The sequence below is a fragment of the Telopea speciosissima genome, chromosome 10, assembly GCF_018873765.1.
Source record: "Telopea speciosissima isolate NSW1024214 ecotype Mountain lineage chromosome 10, Tspe_v1, whole genome shotgun sequence".
Taxonomy (NCBI): Eukaryota; Viridiplantae; Streptophyta; class Magnoliopsida; order Proteales; family Proteaceae; genus Telopea; species Telopea speciosissima.
This window is the reverse complement of record NC_057925.1, coordinates 28,302,245-28,313,717: the sequence shown is the minus strand read 5'-3', so window position 1 is coordinate 28,313,717 and position 11,473 is coordinate 28,302,245. Positions and strand designations below refer to the sequence as shown.

Below are 11,473 nucleotides of genomic sequence, written 5' to 3'. Positions count from 1 at the left end.
CTATAAAGGTCCAAAACTCGCTCCGGTTCCGATGAGGAAGAGGAAGACAATACTACAGAGTTGGAGCAGGCAGAGCGGGGCAGATAACATTCACCATAATTGGAGAAACAAGCACCTCGATCATAAAAACCTAGAGGTGGAAGCCTTTGAGATGGAGAACCTTTCAGCATTGGACAGAAAGGAGTATCATGGAAGATCCTTCCACACCGAAAGCAAATCGACCAAAGCTCGTACTTCAACTTCACAGCAAAAGCCTCTTTGGTAATTGGATCTCTAATTTTGGATGAGATGCATACTGCTCTTTTCTTTTTTAAGTTCATTTCAACACGGGTTGTATTTTGGGAAGCCCTAATTCCATCGGATTAGAATAGAGTTGTAGAGAACGGCCAGAATAAGACACTGTATGCTTGATGGCATCTTCAGAGAAGCAATTAGCTGGAGTGGGAGAGACTTGAACCCATATCGGAAGAGAGTCAGATTCATTAGTATACTGGTCATCATCCAATGCATGAGGCAATAAGTGTGTAAGATTTTTGGAGAACCACCAAGGGGAGTTGAAAAACACCCAGTCTCTATCCGAAGCCTGAAGGAACTCCACAAAGAAATGTCCTTTATCGAAGCAAGAGATATATACAACACCAAGAGGTTCCCAAAGCACCACCAAGAAATCGTAAAGAACATCTCTGTTTGGTTTAGGGTACCCCACAATGTACCCATAGAAAAACTTATCCTACTCAAGCTATGGAAGGGCAAAGTATAGTAGCGGACCAGATCCCATTTTCAAGTCACTAGAGAGTGAGGCATGGGCAGAAGCCTTCTAAGAGGAGGTAAAGGGACGTATGAGCAGGGGGTTTCCAGGAAAAATGGACTGCTTATGATTGTTAGGGTTTAGGGTTTAAGCACAAGGTTGCTTAAAGCATTACACCCTGAGTATCTAGTTTGGAATACCCAGACTGCTGCCTCCAGCTAGTATTTATAAGAAACTAGAGTTTAGGTCAGATGGGCTAATTATTAGATTACCCCTCACAGCCTGAGTATTAATACAAGTAGGATTATATTAGAATATATGAAGGGATATTACATAAATACCCTTACAATCTCCTCCTATGTTCTACATATATCCATCACACATGTATAGAAACCATTATTCAATCAGTAATTGAATCAATAATCAAATAAGCAATAAGTAAACTTCAAGAAATAAAACAAGGGTTTTAGATAAAAAAAACTAAACCCAACAATAAATCCGAAGTTCCACATGCAAGTGGCTAAACCAAAAGAGATAATCACAAGGAAAAATCCTTGCAATCCATGTGACTTTACTCATCAAGTAAGTCACCATCATCGAGATCCAGATTCAACCGTTCTCCTCCATCTTCGCCATTCTTTGTAATTTGTCAAATATGAATTTCATAAAATAATATGAATTCAATCATTTGTACAATAGTATCTAGTTCAACAATAAGAACTTAGTACGTTTCATATATGGCTGAAGGTTAATAAAAAAACAATAAGCATCATCATCAAGTTTTTTTACAAGAACTCGATTCTATATAGTCTCTATCACAATGACCATACCATGTTTTCATTTGGAATACTGTGTTCATCATATCAGTCATAGATTTATGTTGTATCATTAAATTTGAAATGGTACACCATACTATGAAAGACATGTCATCAAATTTGGAATGACATAAAGACTAGCACAATATCATTGAAACATATCAGACATTTTCCATACTCCTTTGTGGAATTACAAAGTAAGGAAACTTCACATAAAAATTTGTTACACCATCAAGTTTGGAATAGTTTCACAAACCCCCATACTTAGTAACCTAACTAAGTTATCTGAAACATGTAAACTGTCCCGAATACTTACCAAGGCTAGATGAGATTCGAATAATTCAAAATAATACTGGGTTAGGTTAAGACCTGACTAAATGGTCTTTAACCCCATCTCCCCCATAGTTTTGAATGTTCGATCTTTGTTCAATCCCTTTGTAAGGGCATCTGCCATATTATCCTTCGATCTCACATCAATCAAAGTGATAATCCCTTGTTCTGTTCTATAATTCAGCATGGACTGTTTCAGCCTGATGTGTCTCCTCTTACCATTAAAGAGTGAGTTATTCACAATCGTCTTTGTTACTTGATTATCACAGAATATAGATATAGAATTTATCTTGAAACTCCTCAATGGAATATCCATGATCAGATCCTTTATCCACTCTGCTTCATCTCCCGCAGAAGCTAGAGCATAAAGTTTCGATTCCATAGATGACAGAGCAATACTAGTCTGTCTCTTGGATTTTCATGCTACAACTACTCCTCCTAGTGAAAATACATAACCACTAGTGGATCTGCTGTCTCTTAAATCTGAGCACCAAGATGCATCAGAATATCCTTCCAAAGTTGGAGGATGTCCAGTATAACATAGAGCATAACCAAGAGTACTCTTAAGGTATCTCATCAGCCTCGTCAGGGCATCCCAATGCTCTTTTCCAGGATTACTAGTGAAACGACTCAGCATGCCTACCGTAAAAGCTATGTCTGGCCTAGTGCAACTCATTGCATACATGAGACTACCAATCAGTTTAGAATATTCTAACTGATTCATGGCATCACTTGTGTCAGGTTTCAACCTTTTGTTATAGTCATAGGGTGTCTCAATCGATTTACAATCACTGTATCCCCAACTAGAAAGTAGCCTCTCAAGATAATGAGACTGACTAAGGGTGATCCCTTGCTCATCGAAGCTGACTCTCATTCCAAGAATGATGTCTATCACACCAAGATCTTTCATGTCGAATTCTTTGGACAAGGTTTCTTTAATGTCTCTCACTACAGAGAGATCAGAACCTAGAATCAATATGTCGTCTACATACAAGCAAATAATCGTGACCTTGTTCGACTCAGACCAAAAATAAAGGCACTTATCCGAGTTACTGATTTGAAAACCAATGCTCTTTACTGTCTTGTCAAACTTTTCATGCCATAATTTAGGTGCTTGTTTAAGACCATAGAGAGATTTGTTTAATTTACAAACTCTTTTTCCAGAACCTTCCATGACAAACCCTTCAGGTTGGTTCATGTAGATTTCTTCGGTTAGGTTTCTATTTAGGAAAGTCGTTTTTACATCCATTTGATGCATAACATAATGCTCAATAGATGCTATGGCAAAAAAAATCCTTATCGTTGCCAAATGGCAGACCGGGGAGTAGATGTCAAAATGGTCTATCTCTCTCACCTGGGTATAGCCCTTAGCTACTAACCGTGCTTTATACCTGACTATAGACCCATCCGGATTAAGTTTCTTATTCAGTACCCACTTACACCCTATTGTCTTGGCCCCTTTAGGCAGATCAACAAGGTGCCATGTCTCATTCTGCATTAAAGAACTCATTTCTTCATCAATGGCTTCTTTCCATAGCAGTGAGTCCCTAGATCTCATCGCTTCCTTATAGGTAGATGGATCAACTTCTAAATGGTAGGTCAGAAAATCCTAACATAAGCTATACAACCCCAAACCTTAAGAGTGTCATCTCTACAGGGATGGTTATGCCATAGTTCATAAAGTGTAGAAGTCAGTTTTGAATGTGGTAGTCTATTTAAAATGAGATTTGTAGTCAACACTGCTTCTCCCTAGTAGCAAGAGGGCATGCTAGTTGTCAATAACATGAAGTTTAAGATCTCTGTTAACGTCCTATTCTTTCTTTTGGCTATGCCATTGGATTGAGGTGAGTAAGGAGCAGTAGTTTCAAGGATTATGTCCGCTGAGGCACAGAATTCCTTGAACTCTGTCAATTTATATTCTCCTTCCCTATCACATCTAAATCTTTTAATTTTCAAGTTCAATTGATTTTCTACCCTATTCTTGAAAATTTTTAAATTTTCAAATGCTTCATCTTTAGATTTTAACAGGTATAAATGAAAATATCTAGAAAAATCGTCTATAAATGTTATCAAATACTTTCGACCTCCTCTAGTTGTGTAGCTTTTAAAGTCACAAATGTCAGAATGTATAAGTTTAAGAAGTTGAGTGCTCCTAGAAACTGGTCTGAAAGATTTTCTAGTTATTTTGGTTTGAGCACACACTTCACATCTATTAAATCTAATTGAAGTGTCTAATGGTAAATTATGAGTTTTAGTTAATTTAAACATTTTTCTATAGTTCATATGTCCTAACCTACAGTGTAATATTTTGAGATCAAGTGAAGTATGGTTAACCTGGTTTATTGTCTCATTAGCTAAACTCAATCTAAATATACCATACAAATTATAAGCACATCCAAAATAAAAAGAGTTAACAGATAATGTTACTCTACCACTACGAAAAGTAATAGATACCACTACTAAAAGTAATAGACATGTCAGCATCAAGCAAGATTGCAATTGAAATTAAATTCTTTTCAAAATCAAGAAAAACTTTAACATTTTTCAAAGTAAGTATTTTACCTGATGAAAGAACCAGGTTTGCTGTCCCTTGTTGAAGCACTTCCACGACGTCTCTATTTGCAACAGTGACAGTCTCTGCTACTTGAACAACATCAGTGAGCAGGTTCTTGCTATTACAAATATGACAAGTCGCTCCAGAGTCTAACCACCAATCTGAAGATGTACTGGCCAACCTCTTACCCTTGCCAATCATGACAACAAAGTTAGTAGGCTCAGTCTTGTCCACCAACATGTGAAATTCCTTCTGTGGTGTGTCAGTGTTTCCTTTCTTAGGACCCCTACACTCAGATGCATAGATCCCACTTTTCACAGTTGCGGCACTTGCCATTCTTTTTAAAGTTAATCTTTTTGGCCTTCAACTATTGGGGTTCTTTCTTAGGTGGCTTGGACTGCCTAGGATTTTTCTTGGATTGTGAAACTAAATTGGTAGATGTCTGTTGTTGTTTCACCATCTCTAAGTTATTCCTGGTTCTGTTCTCATCTTCGATTCTAATGAACCGTTTGAGATCATCTAGCCCCACTTGTGTTTTCTTCCTATGCATCTCAGTTTTAAAGGAATGCCACGTAGAGGGCAACTTAAAAATAATTGCACTAACTAATAATGCATCAACAACAGGGATGTTTTCTTCATTCAGTTTTGTTCTCAAGTTCTCAAAGCCTGTTACTTGAGGAAGTATTTTCTTGTATTCTTGAAACTTGAAATCCATAAACTTGTCAACCAAGTGAGTCTTTGATAGGTCCTCCTCCTTTTTGAATTGGGCTTCTAAGTTTTTCCAAATCTCTTTTGCAATCTCATATTTACTATAGGTCTCTGCCAGCCTATCTGACAGGTAGTTTAATAGGTAGTCTTTGCAAAAGTCCTCTTCACTTATCCATTGGGCTTTAGTTAGGTCCGTACAATCATAAAATTTATTTACTACAGTGTAGAAAATATTGAGGTACTTCAGTCCAAACTGAGTCCTCCTTTTTCAAGAATTGAACTCAAAGCCACTAAAACTTTCCAATTTGATCATCTCAATTGGAACAGTGTGTTTCTCCATTGTTAAGTGATTTGTTTATATGCCCAAGCAAAAATTCAAATAAAAAATAAATGCTCAAGGAACAGTCATACCTGAGATGGAGAACCCTGGATTTAGACGACAGAGGAAAAGATGGTGGCGGTGTAGCGGCGTCGACGGATCACTGACTGTTGTTCGATAATGGCTGGCACTAGTCGCAACCCATAGGTAGTAACCGATCTCAAAAACAAATCAAAAGCTAAAGCTTTTTTCTTTTGTTTTGTCTTCTTCTACTTTTCTTTTTTTTTTTTTTCAGAATAAAAAAAAACAAAGTTTGACTTTTCAAAGAAAAGCTTAGACCTTTCTCTCTTCAACAAATTCTGATATCTTTTTTTTTTTTTTTTTTTTTTTTTCAACAAACCAACACTATTCGTTGAAGACATGACTCACTGCCTCTCTGTCAACGTGATTTGACCCTCCTCCTTTCTTCTTCTTCTTCTTCTTCTTCTTCTTCTTTTTTTTTTTTTTTTTTTTTTTTTTTTTTTTAAGAATCAAATCAAAGGAGTAGAAAACAGCTTTGGAAACCACGTTCTGCAGATTTTCCTTTTGCCATGTTGAATCAACCAAAAGGTGATGATGTAAACATCTATTGAATTCTTTAATCAAAGAAAACAACACCTTAGGTAAAAACTCCCTGACAACCTGCAAACCCTTTTAATGAATTCTGCAGATTTTTTTTTTTTTTCCGGTTGTCTTCTAAGATCGATCAATACCACCACGAAGACGATTGGAGTAAAACCACCAAAGATCAATTGGAGAAAAATCACTGAAGCACGTTGATCTCTCAAAACCGATTGCAAAAGACTGATCGCAGAAATCGATCAACTAACTAGAATCAATCAAACAGAAAACCAAAGCCAAATGAAAATATGTAAAACCAAAACCGATCTTGATTGTAGGAAAACAAAAATCTAATGCTTTAAGATTGTTAGGGTTTAGGGTTTAAGTACAAGATTTGCTTAAAACATTACACCTTGAGTATCTAGTTTGGAATACCCAGACTGCTGCCTCCAGCTAGTATTTATAGGAAATTAGGGTTTAGGTCAGATGGACTAATTACTAGATTGCCCCTCACAGCCTAAGTATTAATACAAGTAGGATTATATTAGAACATATGAAAAGATATTACATAAATACCCTTACAGTAACCACTCCTAATGAAGTTCTTTGAAGGAGGATGGGAACTCGATCCAGAATGAGACATTAAGGAAAAAGCCTGCGAAAAAGTAAAGGGGGTCAATACAGGGGATAAACCAAAAAAAAGTAGCAGAGATGGACAACGCCTACTGAAAGGCAAGAAAAGAATGGGTAACCTAGATAATGAGAAAGGAACCAAACCCAAACAGAATAAAGAAAGTGCAGAAACAGGATAAGCGACAGATAGGGAGATCCAGAAAGGTCACATGCAGGATAAAAAAACCCTGGAAGGAAACTTGCAAATCAAGGCGATCACCTCAGAAACCGGATATGACCTACAAGATTTAGGGCATGCACAAGGAAAGAGCAGCAAAGAAAACGCAAACTAGAAAAGAGAAGAAGCTGGGAAACTCCCATTCGTTGGGAGCTTTGTTATGACAAATAAACAAATTAACAATCTTGCTTCATCGAATTCTTAAATGGAACTTCTTTTTTTAAACCCATTTTGCATTAGACCTTGAACATGCCAGCCATAACTCAGATTCAGCTTGTTGGAGACAAGGTCGGAACAAGGCTAGCTGGGGCCAATTACACCACTAAGCCCATTTAATTTATATAAGACTGAAAAAATCTGGCAAAGGCCAGTATTTATTTATCCTTTTTTGTGTGGGAAATGGGAGGTGATTTTAGAATTGGCTAGACTATCAAGTAGCAAAAACCGTTCTTACAGTTAAGCTTCAAAATAAAATTGATAACTGTCATCTACATAAGAAATACCTAATACATGACCATATTTGTGGAAGGAAGAACCATTACAGATCCCATTTTTCATTTCATGTCTAATAATAGAATGAAGTTAATTTTACAAACCCAGTGACAGTTATTGGTTACACCGAAGAAACATTGAAAAATATCAAGCAAGGAAAGAGTCTTGAAGCTTAAGATTTATGGGGATTTTCATGCTGGGTAGTAAGGAAAGAGTCTTGAAGCTTAAGATTGCCGTGACTGCAGGCAATCCTGAGTTTCTAACATAATCACGATCATTATGACGTATGTGAGTGTTCCAATTTCTTCTTCTAGCAGGAGGGTGGTTCTTGTCATTAGATTTGTTAGGTCTATTCAAGGAAGGCATTTCTAAAACTCAAGCACAAAATAGATAAGAATTTGAAATTTAATCTAAGAAGAATGAACCAAGATGTTACAGTAAAGAGATTAAACAAAATTAATAGGAGAATGAATAAAATCAAAATATCAAGATATTGAAAAACTCTCATTGTTCTGGTGGGCTTCTCTCGTCAAACCATCGTGGAGGATCAAACCCAGACCCACCTGAAAATTTAAAAGGATAATGCTTGTTTAGAGTTTCTAAGCCTTATATTTGTATTGAAGTGTCCTGAGAAGCTGCAATATCCAACTCTAATGAAAAACTAAATCAGATCCGACATGCATAAAATAGATTTGAGAATAAATAAGAATCTATATGCACATCAGAGGGTTCTGAAGAAGGAAGCTCAAAAATTCAATTTAAGGAAGTGGAGATTACCAAGAGGGTTGCAACGACAGAGACGCCAAGCCGTCAAGATTGTTCCCTTAACTACTCCATACCTCTTGTATGCTTCCATGGAATATTCACTGCAAGTAGGAACATACCGGCAACTATTTGGCAACAGTGGAGAGATCTCCCCTGCTTTCAAACCAAATTTAGGGTCCCCCATTTTTATTTATTTATTTGCAGAAAATTTACTGACAACTTGGGAAAGGCATATTAGAAAGGAAAACCATCCATAATCAGAAATCATGTCAGATGAATTCTTATCAATTTCATATGGAAAAATCAAAAGAATTTAATAAAAAAAAAAAAAAAGGGGGGGGGGGGGGATGGGAACACTCACTTTTGTAGAACCTCAGCATACATACTGCAGTTTTTACCCCCAAATTCTGCACTTCCTCCTCTAGGAGAAGAAAGAAATTCTTCATAAGGAAATATTTTCAGAAAAGGAACATAAAGGAAAAGAAAAAGAAAATGCAATGCACCTTGAGAGGCCTTCTGAGTTGAATCCTCTTCTAACCCATTGACAATAAAGACTAATCGCCTTGGGTGAGGAATCTGTCGGTTGGGGACAAAGATCTGGCGGGGAAATTTAGTTAATATTACTAAAACAATATATGTAGGGGACAAATATTTAAAAACTGAAGGTAGAATTTGTAGAGAAAATTACCATTGGAAGACAATCTAAGGTTTTCAGACAAATGCAGAAACTTGTTCCCTTCCTGGGTGATTTGAGGAAACATAACCTTGGTCTTCCATTTTGATTTGTTGCAAGGACAAAAGGCTTTTGACAATTCAGGGACTGGGAGGAAACAAGAGCCATCTCCTAAACAGTATATTTATATAAATTCACCTCAGATGCCTATCCAACTGTTGATTAGATAGACAGAACCTGATATTTCCCAATCTAAATCAGTTCCCTGAATAAATGGTTGTTCAAGATTGAATTATTCCATTACCTAATTAATGAAAGAATCAAAGAATTGGAAAGAATTGCGTATTGCGAATGGTATATAGTTATCTAATTTGGCATGAAGTAATTGTCACAACAAAAAAATTTCTGGTCCTGATACCATGTATAAGATAGAATTACAATTTTCATCAATTAGATCAATGCTTCTTTGGTCTCAATATGTGAACCAAAAGAGTATAAAGTATTCTAAAACAGTAAAGATTGTTGTGAATAGTGAGAAGAAGAAGCTAAAGAACATCAAATTCCCAACTAGCAACCATTAAGCAGACAGTAAAGCATTTTAATCATAAAGCGGACACCAACTCTTTAATGGGTGAAATTATTAAAATAAAACAAAGGAAAATTAAATGATAGGATAAAATTATGCACTTCTGATTCTCAAATGAAAAATACTCATAATGAAAACGCAGTGTTGGAAACTGTATTGAAGGAAAACTAGGATTTCAAGTTATGAACAGAAAACTCCTGAAACAGAACAGAACAGCATAAACCAGGACTTCAGTTATTTGAGTCCAATCAGCTATAAAGCATTACAAAGATAAAGATTTCCGGGAGGGAAATCCGGTGATGGGTCTTACAAATGAGTACAATTAATCGCTTAGAAAAGTTCCAGAGAGTGAAGAGTCAATAAGTAAAGAAGAAGGAAATTACCTGATTTCATTAATTAAAATCTTAAGTTTGGCTCTTGGGTCATCCGCTCAAGTCAGTTTCTGTGGATTTATGAGGGCAGAAAGGAGGCCCTGGAGAACTGTTTCCCACTTCTGGCTTCTGGTGGTCACTGGAGACCGGGGAGGGGGGAAGAAAATTCCCCAAAAAACCGACGAGTCCCCTCTTCTTTTGATCTATCCATGTGCGCTTCAACCATTGATATTATCTATGGGTTTTCTGAAGAGTCCTCCTTTTGATGTTTCTACTTGGGCTTCAACTAAGGATGCCAATCGTTACTACTACTGTTATTTGGTATCTGTTGATATCGTTTGAAAGTCTTGCTGTGAAAGAGTGAATATTGTTCTTTGTCGCTGTCCGTGGCCCAAATCAATTGCTGGGGTTTGTCGAATATCTGTTGGTATCGATTCGACTCTGCTGACTCATTACGGTATGGTGCTTTCGTCGAGTCCAGATGTTGAAGACGAGATTTCCGCCTCTGGTTTACGCCTTTCTCTTGTTTCGAATCTTGTTACCGCTGGTTCAATTTTCCTTAAACAGCTGGGGTTTCGAATCTGATCAAAGAATTGAGTCTTCTAATCTGCCCTTGGATATGAGTGGTGAGGACGGTTTTGGTGGCGATGCAGCCTATCCCTGCCCTTCACGTGGGTTTGTATAATTAACACCACTTTTTGTTTTTGGTTTTTTTTTTTCTCTGTTGTTTTCCCAAAAATATCCCTATCTTTTACCTTTATTCCTCACGAGAACCAAAAATACCCCTTTCCTTTCCCTTTATTCCTCACTATTTCTTATCTTATTCCAAGTCTGTCCCCCATGTCACTTATGTCTCCTATATTAGTCCTATGTCACCCATGTAAACTAGGCTTGTAAATGGAACGGATTCGGCTTGGATACGGATCGAATGCGATCGGATCCGAATATTTTCTGGCCGAATACAGATGGATACCTCTAAACGGATGAGGATGAGGATCGAATTCATATTTTTGACCATCCCGTTTACATTTCTACCTTGTGTAATCTTGACCTTCCTCCCCTAGCGGATACAATTTACTCTCAATCCATATCTCTTGGATCATGATTCTCTTTTCCTCATATTCTACAACCTCTTGAATCTTCAAAAACCCTCAAGCATTATTAAGGGAAAAGTTCGAGTACCTCCCCTGAGGTATGACTTATGTACACTTTCACTCGTGAGGTTTGGAAAATTTCACATACCTCCCATGTTTTCCAAACGAAGTAACAAAAACACCCAGTCTGTTAACTGTATATTGTTAGTTGCTAACAATAGAAATTTTTAAGTCCTCCTATGACCAATATACCCTTGATGGAGTAAAATGACACTAATGCCCTCTTCTTCTGGACTTCCCATGTTGCTGCTCAAATTTCAAGCCATCAACAACATCTGCCATTGCTGATGCCCTTTGATACCTTACGGCTTCTTCGACAGAGATACAGAAGAACTGTTGTTTTAAAGCAAGTTGGTTCACGCTTCATGGGATCAGATTAGCAAAAAAAAAAGAGTAGTATTTAGCCAGCCAAGGCTGTAGAATCTTAGCAAAAAAATTGACGACTTTTTGTTTGTGGTATTTGATCTTCCTTTCTAATGTTTTTCCTCATCCCAAGAAAGACTTACAC

General features: G+C 37.0%; 1 protein-coding gene across 2 annotated transcripts; it reads right to left on the bottom strand.

Moving 5' to 3' along the window:
- Positions 1–7,800: 7,800 nt before the first annotated feature.
- Positions 7,801–9,954, bottom strand: LOC122641617 (putative membrane protein insertion efficiency factor). Of its 2 annotated transcripts, XM_043834903.1 has the most exons (6): positions 9,824–9,954; positions 8,870–9,091; positions 8,685–8,757; positions 8,543–8,602; positions 8,194–8,334; positions 7,801–7,979 (listed from the first exon to the last, which is right to left on the bottom strand). In XM_043834903.1, exons 2-6 carry the CDS (start codon positions 9,020–9,022, stop codon positions 7,921–7,923), a joined length of 486 nt encoding a protein of 161 aa, XP_043690838.1. In that variant the 5' UTR covers positions 9,023–9,091; positions 9,824–9,954; the 3' UTR covers positions 7,801–7,920. The 2 variants fall into 2 exon arrangements, with proteins under 2 accessions (XP_043690838.1, XP_043690839.1); XM_043834904.1 differs by lacking the exon at positions 8,543–8,602.
- Positions 9,955–11,473: the final 1,519 nt, after the last annotated feature.